The sequence below is a fragment of the Dromaius novaehollandiae genome, chromosome 24 (genome assembly GCF_036370855.1).
Source record: "Dromaius novaehollandiae isolate bDroNov1 chromosome 24, bDroNov1.hap1, whole genome shotgun sequence".
Classification (NCBI taxonomy): Eukaryota; Metazoa; Chordata; class Aves; order Casuariiformes; family Dromaiidae; genus Dromaius; species Dromaius novaehollandiae.
This window is the reverse complement of record NC_088121.1, coordinates 6,199,869-6,216,925: the sequence shown is the minus strand read 5'-3', so window position 1 is coordinate 6,216,925 and position 17,057 is coordinate 6,199,869. Positions and strand designations below refer to the sequence as shown.

Below are 17,057 nucleotides of genomic sequence, written 5' to 3'. Positions count from 1 at the left end.
TCAGTGGGACATTATAGTTGATGTGCTGATGAATACTGCACTGGTAATTTGATATTGTTTTTTGATCTCTGTTGGAGTGGCTGCTCTTCTGTCGCAGCTTACATCTGTTTGTCTTACTTGTACTAAGGATATGGATGGCCATCAGTAGTCACAGCCATGAAACTAGAGCCCGCTAGCTGAAACGAGAGATACAGGGACATGGTGCTGTCAGTGCTCTGAGGTCAAGATCATAACTACTTTACTTCTTCTTTGTTCCAGTTCCCCATCATCCAGCTTTGTCTGCAGTAGTACCTGATTCTTGCTTCCATTTAACTCAGTGGCAAAACTCCCACTGATTTCACTGTTAGCAGCATAGGGCCTTTTGTTTGCATTAGGTTGTGTCCCAGAACTCCAAAGACATTTTGGTGGCTAGTTCCCATTAATTTTCATAGGAGTTAGGCATATACGCACTTTTGTGGATCCAAGCCTTTGTCTTCTCAATTTGTCCATTCCTTACACAAACAGAGGTGATGAAATTACCCCTCAGACCAGGCGAACTCATTAATCCAATTAGCACTAGTAATCTCATACATTGTTGACAGTCTTTGTGGTGATGCCATTGACTGGCAATACCTGAAGGCCTTGCCAACCTCAGATTATTTTTACAGTGGCTTCCAGGTGGTAGCTGCGTGTGCACATGTGAGGGGCACGGTCACAACATGGCGTTGTACAGACCAGGGATGATAGTGATTATATGCCATGGGGCAATGAGAATGCAGGGGCTGATGGGCTGTTTCTGTCATGAAAACTTTGCTGCCTCCTAGAAAAGGGTCAGGTTACATCTAATCCCTCCTGATTTTACAGTCTCTATCAGTGTCGGGCTTCAAAAAGAGAGGGAGGGAGGGAGGGAGTTACCTGCTTTCTTGTCATGGTCTGGATTTGCTCATTTCTCACTGTGGACCTAGCTGTCGGTCAGCCATGAATCCCTTGGCGTTGTTCATAACAACTCCAGGACCTCTGGCCTGCATCTCCGTGGCAAATCTGATGTTCAGGGGCTGTTCCAGAGCTGTGTTTTGGAGGCCATGAGCCTCTTCCGACCTGCTTTAATGTTGCATTGGGATCCAAGTTTGATTTCCTTTTTCTTGCTCGTTTCCTGCCACTTGCAAATGTGGGTTTGCAGCACGGTGGTAATCCCTTGTCTAGCTACAGAACTTCCTGAACTGGGTAGGGGTGATGGGGGTGCAGCCAGGAATGGGGTGGCCTGGGGCTTCAGCCCCGCTGCTCCCAGTGTCCTGATGACACATGGAGCACAGAATGGCCTCTGGTTCCTTGTCACTGAGGTTGCTTACTAGGTACAGGCTTTTCTGAGAAAAGAAGGCAGCCTATTTTACTGGTGGAGGAAGTGTTAACTATGTTATCTGGGATCTGGCTTTCCATTCACCGTCTTCACTAGGCCCGCATAATCTGTCAGGAGTTGCCCCTTACTCTCACACACATACAAATATATCCTAGCCAGGGGTTTTAGTTTTATAACATTTAATGCTATTAACCTGGCCTGAACTAATCTACCTACTTCAAGTGGACCTTGTGCAAAGGTGTCCTTGTTTAACAAGGCTACAAAGCTGTCAAGAGTAGGAATGGAGTTTGGATGGGGGGCAGAACTGGGAATGAAGACCACATACAGCCCATCTCAGATTGTATTGGTGTGCCACTGTGTCTTGGGTGGGCTGGAGCCTGGCCCACTATCTTTTTTTCCTCTGTTGTTCAACTCAAAAGGGCATAATTTCTGTCTGCTTCCTAATAATTCTGTGTAATCCAAGCTGATACAACAGTTGAGTGCACTTGGGTTGGTTTTCAGTGATTTAAATATATAGATGCCTTTGTAACACCATCCGTGTATTGGAGTTGGAATACCTGTGTGAAAAAACAGGCAGTTAAAGCCTCATCCAGCCTGCAGCTGCGTTGCCAGGACCAGGTAACAGATACAGTGTGCCTGCTGGTGATATGAAATGAGCAACAGCTAGTAGCATCTTTGAACCATGAAGACTCTTCTCCCTCAGTTGAGCCTAGGGCGGGTATCTCTTGATGGCCCTTCCATGTAAATGAGGACAGTGTTGCAAGATGCTTCAGGGAGGTCTTTGTTTTCATGTGGCCATCACTTGTTTGTAGGTGGGTATCTGCTTTTATCTGTAGGAATGTGTCTTAATGGTTGGTCTTCTCAATGCTTCCAACAAATTGAATCAAGTCCTGCAGAGAGAGAACTTGCAGGAAGGGTGACAGGGGGACTGTGTAGATCCCTAGGAAAAGAAGATGTGGAATCTGAAGGGTGAGGAGGAGGGAGGTTAAACCAATGGGCGTCTTTGCTGGCTACTCTTCCTAGAGCCTTCTGTCCTGAGAAGCAAGGAGACTGGACTGTGCCCTGTCCCTGCCTGCTAACCAGTTCTGCCCTGTGTGTTTCTCATTAGGAATGGATTACCCACTGACAAACCAGCTGTCAGCGAAGATGTAAATATTTACCAGAAATATATTGCCAGGTAGGCAAATCCCTTTGCTTTTTTGGGGGAGGGCTGGAGGGAGGAAAGGGGTGGAGTGGTTGTGGGAGAGAAGAGGTGTTGTCTCTCTGGACTGAGTGTATAAACCAGTCATGGCCACTTTCATTTTCCTCTGACATCTGTAGTTACTCTGTTCCCCTGCTTGGGAGAGCAGTAGCTGTGAGAGGTGTGCAGGCACGCCAAGAGCACACTGCTCCCTGGAGCTGTTAGACGTTGCAACAAACAGTGGAGAAACGTTTTACTGCAGAAGCCCTGGCCGCAAATGGGTTCTTTGTCTCTTAACTGTCATTCTCTGTGTCTGTTGCTGCGCTGTCTCCAACCTTTTTTCCCTATCATGTTCAGTGCCTGCAGGAGGCAAGCAGAAAATACCTCACCTCTGAGAACCTAGGCTGGGAGGGATTCTCACATGAATTGAGTTTAGGCATGTCTCAGCGTCAGTGTGGGATGTTTGTCTTAGAATATTTTGCAGCTCCTTCATATGAGAAACACTGAGTAAGGTGCAAACTAGGGCACCTTAGTACAGCTCTGACAAGCTCAGGTTGGGAATGAGTGACACTTGAGAGGGCTGTACAGGGCGCCCACAGCTGGAGTAGTTGAGGGGTGCTGGGACAGAATGAATAATGTCATCAGAGCCAAAGGGACAGAAGAGATCACTGCATAACACCTGCCTGTTTTATGGCTCACCACGTAAAGGGTCATCAGCTTCTGTCCGTGGCTGGCCGAATGCTTCATCTGTACTGCAGGGAAGCTAACTATGAAAGCCCCTTGTATAGAAAAACCTGCCAGGAGAAGCAAGCAAACAAATCTTCTCTCCAGAGATAAAATTGACGGGTTTGTTCCCACTAGCACTTGGGCACTTACCAACGAGAGGGAGGGGTGTGTGTAATGTGCTTTCCCACCTTGCCAGAATCTATAGAGAGGCTCCCTGTGGGAGAGAGTCAGCTGTGGTTATGCTGCTAGGAACTAGGAAGATACTACTAGGATCTCAGCACATCAGCAGGGGAGGAGAAGGAGAACAGTATTCTCTCTAGCTAGAGAAAGGAAGGAGAGGTGATTTTCACCTCCATCCTTTTTGCCTAAATCCGTGCTGTAGGAGAGGGAGGAAGAACATAAAACCATGTGGGAGGGGAGGACTGCTGCACCACCACATGCAAGTCATCTCGTCCATCTAGAGATGCCTCTGGTGCATGTAGTAAGTCACCTACTCATGGAACAGTATAGGAATGAAAGCAGGGGTTTAGGTCTGTCTATGGGGCAGAAGGAGCAGCACCCTTCTGTTACTGAGATAGTGAGAGCTTAGTTTTGCTGTCCTGAACGTCAGAGTCACTGCATGCCACCAGGGATATCAAGGGAGCACTGAGGATCCGAAGGTTCGTTCTGCTATTGGCTGCACACTACAGGGATCACAGTGGTTGCAGAGAGAGAGGAGATCCCACTCTTTCTATCCGTGGTTCCTCTCTCAAGCAGAAAACTGTATAAACACTACACCCACATCCACTCTTTGTAGTGCTCTGCAAGCCCCTTCCCCTGGGTCAGGCAGGTAACTGAGGGAGGCTTGTGAGATAGCTAAGGGACACCACATCCTGCTTAAAAAGCTCCGCAAGCCGCCCGTTGGCAGCACAGCCACTTCCCTTCAATTTACACACAGTTTTAAAAACAGTTTAAAACCTTAAAATCAAAGGCGGGGGGGAGACATGACACTGTATGTCTGTACTGCATAATTAGCTTAATGAGTTTGCCAAAGCCACTGCCAAAAGCTGCCCAGCGATAATCCATTCTCTCATACAACAGAACAAAACCTCTTACTTAGCTAGTTTGGGTTGGGTTGTTGGGTTTTTTTCCTTGTATATTTATAATGAAAAAAAAAGGCCACAGAAAAAATTATTATTATTATTATTATTATTAGTTCCTCAGCAGATGGTGCTTCTGGCAGCACTTGCTTAAATATTTATTTCTGTGTGGGTTTCCTCCCCCCTTGTAATTGGGGTGGGTTCTTTTTCTTCCTTCTTTCACATCATCGTTACAGGGTAATGAGTCTGTAAACACTCACTAAGCATGCTAACTTCTCTATTTATTATTTTTATTATTATTTATTTATCTTGGTTTTTCTTGCTAACTCTTGCCAGATCAGGACTAGTTCTTTTGGGGGCGGGGTGGGGGTGGGGGTGGGGAGTGAACAGATTAAAGTAAGGGAAGGGAGGGGGTTGTATTTGTGAAAATGAGTCTGTGTGTCTCTCTGCACAACTTACGGGTTTGGATTTGCATATCAGTGTGATGAAATGGTCTGCGAGTTTGCAGTCAGGTGTGTGTGTTTGTGCCTGTTCAAGTGCATGGAAATTGTGGGTACATTCATGTAAATTAATAGGGGTGTTGATGTACATTACTGCATGTGCAGTGAATGTGTGCGTGTGTATGCGTGTAAGTGTGTGATGTGTAAGCTTTCCTGTTATGAAAAAACTAAACAGATGCTGTGCTTTAAAAATTAATAGCTTTGAACTGTTTCAAGTGTCAGAAGAAACACAGGATAAATATAACCCTTTAGGAGCCTAACCTTACAGGCTGAAAGAGCAGAAATTCCCCTTTCTGCTCTCTTTGCTGCACCTCTCCTTCCCCTGCTGTAGAACAGTTCCCTCTCCCTTCTCGTGTTGTAGATGCCACACACATGTACTTTTCTGTGGCATGCGGAAGGAGGGTAGGAGTTTGAAGTGCCAGAGTGCTTATTTAGCCGTTGCTTTTAAAGCTGAGCCTTTGAGTTACTCCTGTTAGGAGGCTTCAAGTAGCCCGTCCTATACAGTCAGATTTCTTTAATGTCTGGCCCTTCTCTTACTGCAGTTGGCATCTCTGGTCTTTGTGTGCCCCTAGCTTAGACAGTCTGGTGGACAGCTTTGCTTGAAAAGTGTCTATGTATTAGCAAAGCTGTTACCTTCCTCTCCTCTCTGCCTGGCCTGCATTCACCAGTTCTCTAGCCCCGTATCTTTCTTGCTACCCGTTGCTCTCTCTTCCCCATCTCATCAATGGAATGGGGAGGAAGCTTTCCAGAGCAGTTTCTTGGTCTTCCCTTTGAAGGTGCTGGTGGTGCTGCTGCCAAAACCGCCCTGGTCTAGGTGGACGAGTTGGTTCAATCTACTGCCAAGTCAGTGTTCCTTGTTAATGCCATGGTGACTCAGGCTGCTGCCCATGCCCTGTTGTAGCCTCACTATCGCCCCGACATCAAGCTGGAATTGCTTCCTCTGCTTTCAGTTCCACACCTTTGTTTGTGCAGCCAGCATTGCTGTTTGCCTTGTGGTTTGTTTCTTCTCCACTGCTGAGGTTTGTTCCAGTTTCTCAATCACCTGTTCTGGCGTGATCCTGATTTCCTGCAGTATTTCTTCTCCTTCCCCAGGGAAAGGCATGTCTGCTTCTGGCATCTGTCCCCATCTCCTTTGTGAATGCTGAGGCAAAGAAGTCATTTAATTTTTTAGCAATGTCTATCTTTTCTGTCAATTAAGTCTCCTTTCCATCTCCTGGAGGCCCTGCTGTCTCCACAGTTGACCTCCTCTTCTTTATTGTACTTCAGAAATGCCTTTTTTAGTACTGCTTTTCATCCCAGCTCCTTTTTTTTAAAAATTCTGTTGCCTCGCATTATGGTAGTTCAAAATCTTCCCCACTCCCGCCCCGTTCCTTGATTGTCCCATGACACCCCTGCTCCTCTCTGCTTTTCCTTTTCCCCTGTTGCCCTTCTTTGTTTCTTTCTGATGCCCTTTATCATATGCACTCCTGGTGTGTTTAGCACTAAGTGACGTGAGGAACCTTTGAGCAGATGGTAATTTATCTTTGAATGTTTCCCCTCTGAGTCCCCTTCTCTCCACTGCTATTCCATTTCAAGCTCTTCAGCTCTTCCGGGTTTCCTTACAATATACACCAGAGAGTTCATCACACTGATTAGCTTGTTTTTGGATCATCCCCTTTTGCCAATTACTGATCTATCAGTCAATATATTCTGTCTGTCTCTTCAGTATGTAGACAGTACATGGCCTTTCTGTCTTTCTTACCTCCTTCTCTCCCGCCATGTGAGAAGTTCCCAAAGTTGTTGTGAGAAACACTCAGTGGTCTGCAGAAATGGCTTGATTGCATGTTGCTGGCTGCTGCTTCTTGTGTCCTAGTGTTAATTACACTTCAAGGCAGACTGAAAATCTCGCATGCTTGCCTTTCACTGTTTCTTATCATGAGCAAATACTGCATATGCCACATGGAAAATAATAGCAGGGCCAGACAGTGCTGTTGTGCATGGGAAAAGAGCTGCATGCAGGATAGCTTCATCTGACTAGATGGTTTGCCTGTAACACTACATACTGTTCCTGTTGATCCATCTCTAATAGCTTCCCATTAATCTGTCCAACCTATTGAGAGTCCTTGTATAATCTTTCCACGGTGTTCCATTGTCTTTGCAGCTTACCATCTAATTCACTGGTTTGCAACCTTTTCTGTAGTGTGACACCATGCTACAACAAACAAAAATCTTGGTACATCACTCATACAAATAAATTAATGCCTGAGCTTTTCTGGGGTCCTGCTAGGTGGGCGTATGCCTGGAAGTGAGAATACATGTTTGACCAATCCTTCTTTGTCTCCACATGGCATGGGAGATTTCTGAAACTCACTGCTGTGGCATCCAAACTCACAAATAAGAGTTTTAGTATTGTACAATGTTTGCCTTAAGGAACCCTCCTTTCTTACTCCTCCCCAAGTGAGCAACTTAGATAATGGAGCATTTTGTTCTTGTTTCCCTTCCTTATCTGCAGTGATCTTCAGCCATTCTTCTTGGGAGTCTGCTGTTGGCCCAACATACCCTTTATGGTACCCACTCTCACACCTTATCCCTCCATCTCCTTGCCCTGAACACCTTGCTGTTTCCACAGGGAGCCCCCAGTTCAGGGGGAGAATTCCCACATCTTAGTTGCTTGAAACCTGATTTGGGATTTTAATGGGATATCCCCCATTTATTCTTACTGATATTTTCCTCAGTGCTGCAGTCTAATTTCCAGTGTGCTGCTTTTGGAGAGAACGACTGAAAGAACACTTACCCTTGTTTGTGCTGCTGCTGGCACCCCACTTAGTTGAAATGCAAATGCAGCCTATTACCACTTGCACCCCCTCTCCATTGTGCTGGAACAAGTGGACTTTGCTGTCCTTTTGGCTTTTTGCTCTGGAGGAGCTGAGCGCCACATGCTCATCTGCAACTTAATCTGCTGCCTGCAGGCCCCTTTCACTCTGCTTTCTCCAGACTCTTTATTTGTTTGGATATTTGGCTGAATACTGCATTATTCAGTAGTGGCACTGTTTCATAGCTGCTCCAAGAGCAGCCTCGTTAGCTTTTTGCCTGAGATCGGTTGGGTAGGAAGAAGCTCATGGAAAAGAAATAAGCGGAACGTGGTGAAATGCAAAGGTGATCTAATGCTCTGCCATAATTTCTTGAAAGAAAAGGTTATGTCAGAACTTTTTCCCACTTTATCTGAAGGCTGGGAGCTCGTCAAGTCCAGAAGGAGATCCAATGAGACGAAATTTAAAAAAGATACCATGCAGATTTGGGATGTAAAGACCTGAGGGATCTTGCTGAATTTCTTTCCTTCAGCACCGAAAAACACTTTTAAATTAGTGACAGGTGAGAAAAGGAAGGTGGGAGGGTCACCATCCTTGGAGGTGATAAGGAGATGGAGTAGGATGAAAGCAAGAGTCAGACTTAATTTATTTGTGCCTTGCTTACAGACACTGCTGTCATGAGACTGTTTAATTCTCTCTTGCTTTCTTTCTTCTGTACTCCTCTCATGCTTGCAGGTTCTCTGGCAGTCAGCACTGTGGACATATACACTGTGCATACCAGTATCGAGAACATTACCACTGCCTTGACCCGGAGTGCAACTACCAGGTAAAGCAATGGTGCAAAGGTACCAGCACAGCTACCTGAATCTAAAGGGGTACAGCCTAGGGAACGGGTGTGTCCCCCTATACTTGCCTCCCACATACGCGCACATGCTTCTTCACTTTTCTGCTCAGAAAGAGAGCAGGATATATTTTGAACCTATTGGTTAACTGGCAATAAAATAGGATTCCAAATCTAACATCATTTAACTCAACCCAGACCACTATAACTAAGGGCAGAATATAGATCAGCTGAAGTCAGTGAAATTATTCCAGATTTACATCAGTGAAACCAAAAGAGTAAATTCTGCCATGTTACAAATTGCGCCTGAAAATAGGGAATGCTGATCTGTTAGCCTGTCTCTTTCCCTCCTGCTGCCCAAGTGACGTTGCAGCAGCAGTGGCCGCAACAAAACACCCAATAAGACCAGGAGTCCTGGATCTGTGGGGAGAGCGTGGGGGTAGGAGCATGTGCGATGCTGTAATTACTGGGAGAACTGCCAGGGAAGCGACGTCAAGCCAGCTCTGAGTCACGTGCTGTGTTTGTTTACCCTCTTCCCGGGTCTGTGAGTTTGACTCTGCCATTTCTGTGGTCAGGCCTTGTGTGTGTAGGGGGGAATCCCAGAGTGTGCCTCTACTGTGCATCAGACACAACTTCTGCCCTACCCCAGGAGACCTTTTGGTCTCAGAGGAATGAGTCTGACCACAGCGTGGGAAGTTGATCTGGCTCTGCTGAGCTTGACTGTGGGTTTCTATTGATCAAAGGAGGTTTTTTTTTCCTCTGGGATGCTTGTAGTGGTCCTTCTAGCCCAGTGTTTGGAAATCGAGATGAGCCTGTCCCAACTGTGACATAGATACCTGTGCACCAGAAGAGAAACACAAAGGATAGAAAGACAGAAAAACCTATTGTTATGATTGGCTTCATGATTATTTCCTGAGGAGTCTGGAAGCTGCTTGCAGAGGAGCTGTCTGGTCTCCCAGGGAATAAGGATTTAGGCTGCTTTTTAAGATGCAAATTATTTTATGGCTGAGATATATTTTATAATAAGTAATGCTCTGTAATAAGTGGGCACAAATGAATGATGATTGGCAATAGCAATCCTGCATGTACACCCTGGGAAATCATACCTCCCACCTCCAAGGAATTCCTGTTGAAATCTCTATCCATATATTCCCATGCCAGTACCGATGGGATTGATCAGGATTGATATTATAGGAGGAAAGAGTGGAAGCAATAATAATTTGTTTCCTATGAGGGAGAGTGGAAAAGTTGTTAAACATTAGAATACAGGCCTTTTCAATTACTCTTCAAAATAAATGGATATTGATTTCTTTAAAAAATCAGATTTACTTTCCCACCTTCACTGTTAAATATTGATGTCTGTGGGAAATGGAAATGAAAAGCTTCATTTTTAAAGGCACTTAGCCTTCCCTGAGAGTGGGGTACCCCTCGTTAGTTCAAGCAGGTGGAGGAGGGATGAAAGGGATGTTCTGGTCATCCAGGTTTTTAGCTCTAAGCACTACTACAAGCTTTCTCTGTGACTGGAAGAAAGTTTTGTGTCCCTGTTGCCGCAGTAAAGCTGTCCTACCTTCTAGGGTGGCAGGAGACTTAAAATTAATGGTGAAATACTATAAAAGAGCAGAGTGTTTTTCCCAGTTTTTAGTCTGACATGAATGTGGCAGCCAGTGTCTTGCTAACCGCAAGAGTGAGTGATCTGGAAGCTTGGATTACTCTCTCGCAAGCTGTTTAGTTCACTGGTTTCCTTTCTAACTATAGCAGTTCTTGAGATAGTAGCAGCCAAAATTATGTTAGAAGAATTGCAGTCTTAAGGCTGCAGGGAGCATATCCTGGACATCACACTACTGTCATTTTACTCAAACTTTTTATTTGCATATACTTTCCTGTTACCAAAAAAATACGTGCACACAATTCCTCTTTAATATGACTCTCTTGGGGTGACTACTGCTGAGCTTTAAATTCCTGGTAACATAAGTTTATTAACAACAACAACAACAAACCCTGTCCCCAGAATTACTCACCCACTCCCATCACGTGTATCTCACTCTGTCTGTCTCTGTATCTCTCCAGAGATTCACTAGTAAACAGGATGTGATTCGGCATTACAACATGCACAAGAAACGTGATAATTCCCTCCAGCACGGCTTCATGCGCTTCAGCCCGTTGGATGACTGTAGCGTGTACTATCATGGCTGTCACCTGAATGGGAAAAGCACACACTACCACTGCATGCAGGTAACAGCTGGACTGGGGAATAGATGGTGACACACAAACAAATGAAGAAAGCAGAGCTGTTGTCTGAGATGTGTCCTGTCTGGGGTCGACTGAAAGGATCGTAGCACTCAGGCAGCCTAACGCTTCCTTGTTAGGACACAGGGGGTTGCCCTGAGGCAAAGGGTTGTAATCCAAACTGTTCATAGCCTCTTTTGCTCACTTCTGATTCAGGCATCTCTGTGAAGAGCCTATACCCTCTTCTCACTGCCTTTGCCCTGCAAAGGGCCTTTTGCCGTTTGGAAGAATGAGGGGAAACACCATTCTCTATTTCTAGAAGCCTGGTGCATGCAGTGGGGCAAGGGGGAGCCTTATGGGGGGAGCTCATGGTTTTCTTACAGTCTTGGACTTCACTTGCTCAAGCAAGCCCCTTTCTCTGAGACTTGGGGACCTGTTTGAGATGTCACTGCACTGCCTCTACCTAAATCTGACCTGACGCTCCCTCGAAATCAGACTTCTCTGTGGAAGATCTGCACTTTAACACTGGGTTCAGTTCCTCCGTAATCAGCATCTAAAGTAATTGAATTTTGATGTCAGCCATCTAGATTTAACCCCCAGCTATCCGTCTCCTTTGCCAGTGGTACTAGAAATTATCTCTGTGCAGTGTAGGTTCTGAGCTTTGTATTGAGAGCAGGGCAGCCTTCAACAACGGTGCAACCAGAGCTGGAGTAACTGTGTAGATGTAAATGTGACCCCTTTGCTGTTTTTTGACAAGGACAGAACAGATCATTTTGTGCCTCAGATCAGAGGTTTTGGTATGTACTTGTTTCATCACAGTTGTGACCTAAAGCATTGTCATAAGACTGTGCTGTAATTACAACCTGAGAATATTCAGACAACCCTTTCTGAAAGCTTTTCTATTCTAAAAACTCAGATCTCGCTTAAATGCTTTGCTGGGGTAGACTCAAGCACGTGTTTGACTTTAAGTCAAGTCAGCTTTTTGAAGTCAATGGGGCTTAAGCACATACTTAATGTTAGGCATGCACTCAAGTTCTGTCCTGAATAGGGGTTGGTTTAAGCATATGCTTACAAGCTTTTGATGAATTGGGGACTTCATATGACTTTCTGTTGAGGACATTTTCTGTTATTCTTCCATAATACCCGTTGCTCAATTTCTTCAATTGACTAGGATTGGATTTGCTTAATTTTTTTAGAGTACAACGAATATTTCACGGCTTTAAGTCACTCGGAGTTTGAATAGAGACCCTTGTTTAAAGAGCTATATATGGGTAATTCCATTCTGTGCCCACTGTCTTACAGTAAAATAATGCCCATGTAAGCAGTGTCTTACAGGAAAGGTGTCTGAACATAAACTCCCAATTAAAGAAAATATTGCTTAAATGGCAGGATTTGTGCCATCATCTCATGGGGTATTTTTTTCTTTATGTCCATAATTGGTGTGGATAAAATTCAGTTAGCTGTTTATATAAACTGACATTTTTTTAGGCTTTAACACCAAGAGCTGCATTGCAAATTATTCCTAAGGAGGTTTTTGTTTAATTCTTTTTTTTAATGCCGTGCAGGGTCTGTCTTTTTTCAAGGTGTCAGTGTGGAGAGAGAGAGGCTTTTTTATATTGGAAATAGCTGGAGATCCTTTTTATTTTTTTTTTCTGGGTATTTGTCATGGGTTTTGTTATTGCCTGTTTGAATCAACCTGGGCTGAACTGAGAGGTGGTGTTTTCGTTCTCTTCACTTCTGAGATGGTGCAGGCATTGGCACACGTTGTGCTAGAGAAGAAAAGAAAAAAAAAATCCTCCCTTAGCAGGGCTGAGGACGTTTTCAGATTCCAGTGCTTTTTACTCAATATGGCAAAGTTGCCCGCTTTACCCGGAGGAAGGCAGGTTTTCAGCATTCCGTGCTCATCACACCATTCCCATTTGCTGCACAAGTGTAAAACTATTGAATTGGTAGTCTTGAACAGCGATGGGAAACAAAGCAACCAGTTTGCACAAATGAGCTGAACACAGGGTTTCTGCTTTGGTAGACTGAACCCCATTTATTACGAGCTCAAAAGATTGACCTCATGTTGCACCACCCTGCCCTGTCTGCTAGAAGGATAACTCATTCGCAGTCAATTTCGTATTCCCTAAATAGACGAAGTTCTGCTTCATTCCATCCGGCTCCGGGATGACAAAAAGCAATGACATCTGTCAGTTTGTTCTCTTCTCCTTAAGAGCAGGAACCTTGCTCCCTTTCTGCCTAAGCAGGCATGGTTATCTGTAGCTTGTCTTTCATCCTTTCACATCCTTACCTTTTTTGTTACTGTTTTGTGTCCAGAGAGCTGGTTTTGGTTTTTGGTTTTTTTTTTTTTTTTTTTTGTGACTGTTCTGTCAGTTTTTAGATTGGGAATTAAAGTGATGACTTAATACTCTTAGGAGAAATGCACAAATGGAACTGTTAAATGTTCGTGTGCAGCTCATATGTTTATTATTGCTGATGTTAATAAGATTGTGGTAGGCTATTAAAATGTTGTGTTGATGACTCCCTGTTTTGGTCTGGGGTAGGTGGGTTGTAACAAGGTCTACACCAGCACCTCTGATGTGATGACCCATGAGAACTTTCACAAGAAGAACACGCAGCTTATCAACGATGGCTTTCAGCGGTTCCGTGCCACGGAGGACTGCGGCACTGTGGAATGCCAGTTCTATGGGCAAAAAACCACTCACTTCCATTGCAGGTGAGACAGCAGGGAAGGGTAGGAATTCTGCCTGAGAGATGCATAGTCTGTTTGCCTCCTTCTGCCAAGTTGTAAATTCAGGAGTATACACAGGGACTTGCTTTTCCCTGCTGTGACCTTCTCAGTATCGCTGTTGAGAGAACTCAAGCTCCAGGGCGGATGTGATTTCCACGGTCTTACCACAGAGCACTCTGAAGGCAGGAGACTCGTTCACTGGCCTGTCTGAGGGGATCTGAGGGAAGTATGCCCACTAGGAAACATACAGTAGAGTCATTTGGGGAAGCTGTCACAGTGCTCTTCCCTGACAGAGCCCAACTGAGGGGTACCATTAATATGCTGCTAATGGCACTTTCATGCTAGCGTTCTCTCCAGCCAGCACTCAGCCAGCTCATTCCTTTCAGGGCCAGACTCTGCCTTCTGTTACACAAGTGCTCTTCTGTTGATTTCTCATCTTCTCAGGAAGAGTGGGAAAGCACAGTTTGTATCTCAGTCCCCTTTTAGCTGCTCTTTTGGTTGGAACTTGCAGTGTTGGGTGCCTGCTTCCCCATGTCACGTTGGCTACTCCTCAGAGTGGAACCAGCTTCCCAGCTCTCTTACATGGCAGCGTTTGTGCTTGCCTTGGCATCACAGGTTAACGAGCCCACTGCCACCAGGGCCACTGTCTCATACTGGCCCCAGCCCTTATCCCAGAGGGAGGCAGGTGACCGCAATTGCATTGTGCTCCTAGCTCACACAGCCAACCACCCTCCTCTCCTCGATGCCCTTGCAGGCGACCTGGGTGTACATTCACCTTCAAGAACAAGTGTGACATTGAGAAGCACAAGAGCTACCACATCAAAGATGATGCCTATGCCAAGGATGGTTTCAAGAAGTTCTACAAGTATGAGGAATGCAAGTATGAGGGTTGTGTCTACAGCAAGGCCACCAACCACTTCCACTGCATAAGGGCAGGCTGTGGCTTCACCTTCACCTCCACCAGCCAGATGACCTCCCATAAACGCAAGCACGAGCGCCGGCACATCCGGAGCTCGGGAGTGCTCGGCCTGCCTGCATCTCTCCTAGGATCCAAGGATAATGAGCAAGAGGAGTCCAGTAATGATGACCTTATTGACTTCTCCGCCATGAGCTCGAAGAACTCTAGCCTGAGTGCCTCCCCCACCAGTCAGCAGTCTTCCGTTTCTCTCATAGTCCCAGCCGCACCCTGCTCTGCTGCTGAGCTTGCTTCCTCACAGGCCAGCAAGCCTGCCAACAGCATGACACCGGCCACCAAGATCTCTGGCCTGCTCTCCCAGGCTCTTCCCAGCAATATACCCTTGGCCCTGGCACTCTCCAACTCAGCACTTCCTGGAACAGCTGGATCCTTTTTCCCCATCATCCCCAGCCGGGTCTCTACACCACTTCCTGCCAGCTCAGCTAATCTGATGACTGCTGGTTCTTCTGGCACAAATCCACCATCATCTGCTCCTACGGATTCCTCATCCCAGGCCATCTCAGGATCTGGTGACCCAGCAGCTACTACTTCTCCAGCTCCAGCAGCATCTATAATGGAAAGGATCTCTGCTAGCAAGGGATTGATCTCTCCTATGATGGCAAGGTTGGCAGCAGCTGCACTCAAGCCCTCTGTGGCACTTGAAGCAGGTGAGTTACCCTCATTGGTTGTGCTGGTGGTGGGAGGAACAGGAATGCCTGATGATTTGGAGAGGAGCGAAAGAGGAGTCACTCAGTTGTCCATGGGACTAGAGGTGGGGAAGGGATAATAAAGGAACATAAATGGGAGAATTAATTTGGTCATGTCCAGAGCCCTTGAAGAGGACAGTCTTGGCATGCTGTCCTGTGGAACCTGGCTATATTCTTGTAGCCGGAAGAGAGTCAGGAAACTTGCAGCTGTGCCCACAAATGGAGTAGGCTCCTGTCACACCTGAGAGAATAGCGTTGCTCTGTGTATCACCTGCTTTGCTGTAGCCTGAAAGGGGAGTAGCACTGTATTAAAAAAGGAACTGGAGAAAAACCGTGACTGATCCTTGCAGGCCGTACAGCAGCCTAAGCCCTCTTCTGCAGGCCCTACTGAGTTTTGGCTGAGCCTACTGGGGTGGATCCTGCATCTCATTGCCTCTGCTTTTTCTGATCTTGGGGGCTAGTTCTGTGCTCCAGGTGTGTTTTTGGAGGTGGTGTGGGTACATTCCATAAAACCGGACCTTTCTGCTGTTCAGTTCTTGTAAGCTGTGCATCTCCCTCCCAGAGAAACAAGGCTGAGAAAAGGGCATGGGCAGAAGAACAGGAGCTGGTATGGGGGACAAGAAATGCTGCCAGGACGTGAGTTATTTAAAAGGGTGCAATCAGTGTTCTGCAGCAGAAAGGAAGGACAGAGCATCTGTGCTCTGAGGCATAGCAAGGTATGTGGATCCAGAGCAAGCTAAGGCTGAATTGTGCTGTGCAGCATTTCTTCCTTCCCCTAAGAGGTAGAAAGGGGGCTGCAGAGATGGAGGGTGCTGTTCACTGCAGCTTTTCAGAGAAGTCAGACAGCTGCAGGCTTTCTCCAAGCCAGGTAGCACCAAGTGGCCCTCTTTCCCTCACCTTGCACCTCTGTTGCAGCGATGTCAGAGCAAACAATGCCATTAACCCTGGGCCTGTGCCAAGGGGGCATGCTCCCTGTGAGTTGTCCAGCCTGTCCAGTGCTCTCCTTGTGCTGTGCCTTAGTCCCTCACTCACTTACCTCCTTCTTCTCTATTTCCCTTTCTCTGCTCCTGGGGGAGGGAAGAGCTTTTCCCATCACAGTATTGGTGGCTTTCCTTAGGAATCACTGCATTGGCTCTCACAGAGCACCTGTGGCTTGCTGGGCAGGTAGCTCCCTTTGCTGGGGCTCCCTGAGCTGCAAGGAGCAGCGGTGGCTCTGGTGAGCAACATGAGAGTGGGGGAAAAGATGGGAAAGAGTCGTCCCTGGCAGCCCAGACCTCCTGCTGCTGCCACCTAGAACCTGCGCCAAGTCCTGCCACCCAGAGGATCCTGGGGCTCCCTGGAGAGCGCTGCTGCTGCCGGGGCTTCCACAGGGGGTTGCCGAGGGGAGGCTCCGCCTGGCAGCCCCCAGCGGCATCAGGCTGTCCTACAGCTCCCTCCCTCCCTTACAGCAGTGAAAGGCCAGGGCAGGCTACTTGGCCAGGAGTGTGAGAGGGCTGCCCATGTTTCCTCCCGCCAGAGAGCAAAGGAGGGAGTAGGACGAAGTGATCTGATTAAAGAGGGAGGGGAACTTTCACATACTTTTAAAATTATTATTTGAAAAATTGTTTCCTAAAGCAGAGAAAGGTCATTGAGGGAGCTGTTTTCCTTTATTTTTTAATAAAATGCCACTTGCTGTCTGTGAAGCAGCTCGCCGTCAGCTGTACTGCCTGAGGGTAAATTAATATTTTAGTCACTTGGGGATTGTGGAAAAAAGCTCTGCAGACATGTTCCTGTCAGCAACTTTTTTTTCCCTCCTTTTTTCTTTCCTTTTCCTCTTAATTTTTTTCTTTAATTTGTTCTCTTCCAGTTTTTCTTCTTTTCCTCTTTTTTTCTCTTCCTTTAATTTTAATTTCTGTTTCATGCATTTGGCATGAACATTTTTTTCTCCCCCAAAAAAGAAAAAAAAAATCCCCCTTTTTGTGGGGACAACCTGATGGGAGAGAGG

At 46.2% G+C, this 17,057-nt stretch overlaps 1 protein-coding gene across 4 annotated transcripts in view; it reads left to right on the top strand.

Annotated features, from left to right (window-relative positions):
• CASZ1 (castor zinc finger 1) overlaps window positions 1–17,057 on the top strand; it is a 179,191-nt gene that overhangs the window by 134,049 nt on the left and 28,085 nt on the right. For all 4 annotated transcript variants that reach the window (XM_064525591.1, XM_026095548.2, XM_064525590.1 and 1 more), the window contains 5 exons: window positions 2,445–2,513; window positions 8,346–8,436; window positions 10,519–10,683; window positions 13,224–13,396; window positions 14,166–15,034. In XM_064525591.1, the coding sequence (XP_064381661.1) occupies window positions 2,445–2,513; window positions 8,346–8,436; window positions 10,519–10,683; window positions 13,224–13,396; window positions 14,166–15,034 (1,367 nt within the window). The remainder of the gene's footprint in view (window positions 1–2,444; window positions 2,514–8,345; window positions 8,437–10,518; window positions 10,684–13,223; window positions 13,397–14,165; window positions 15,035–17,057) is intronic.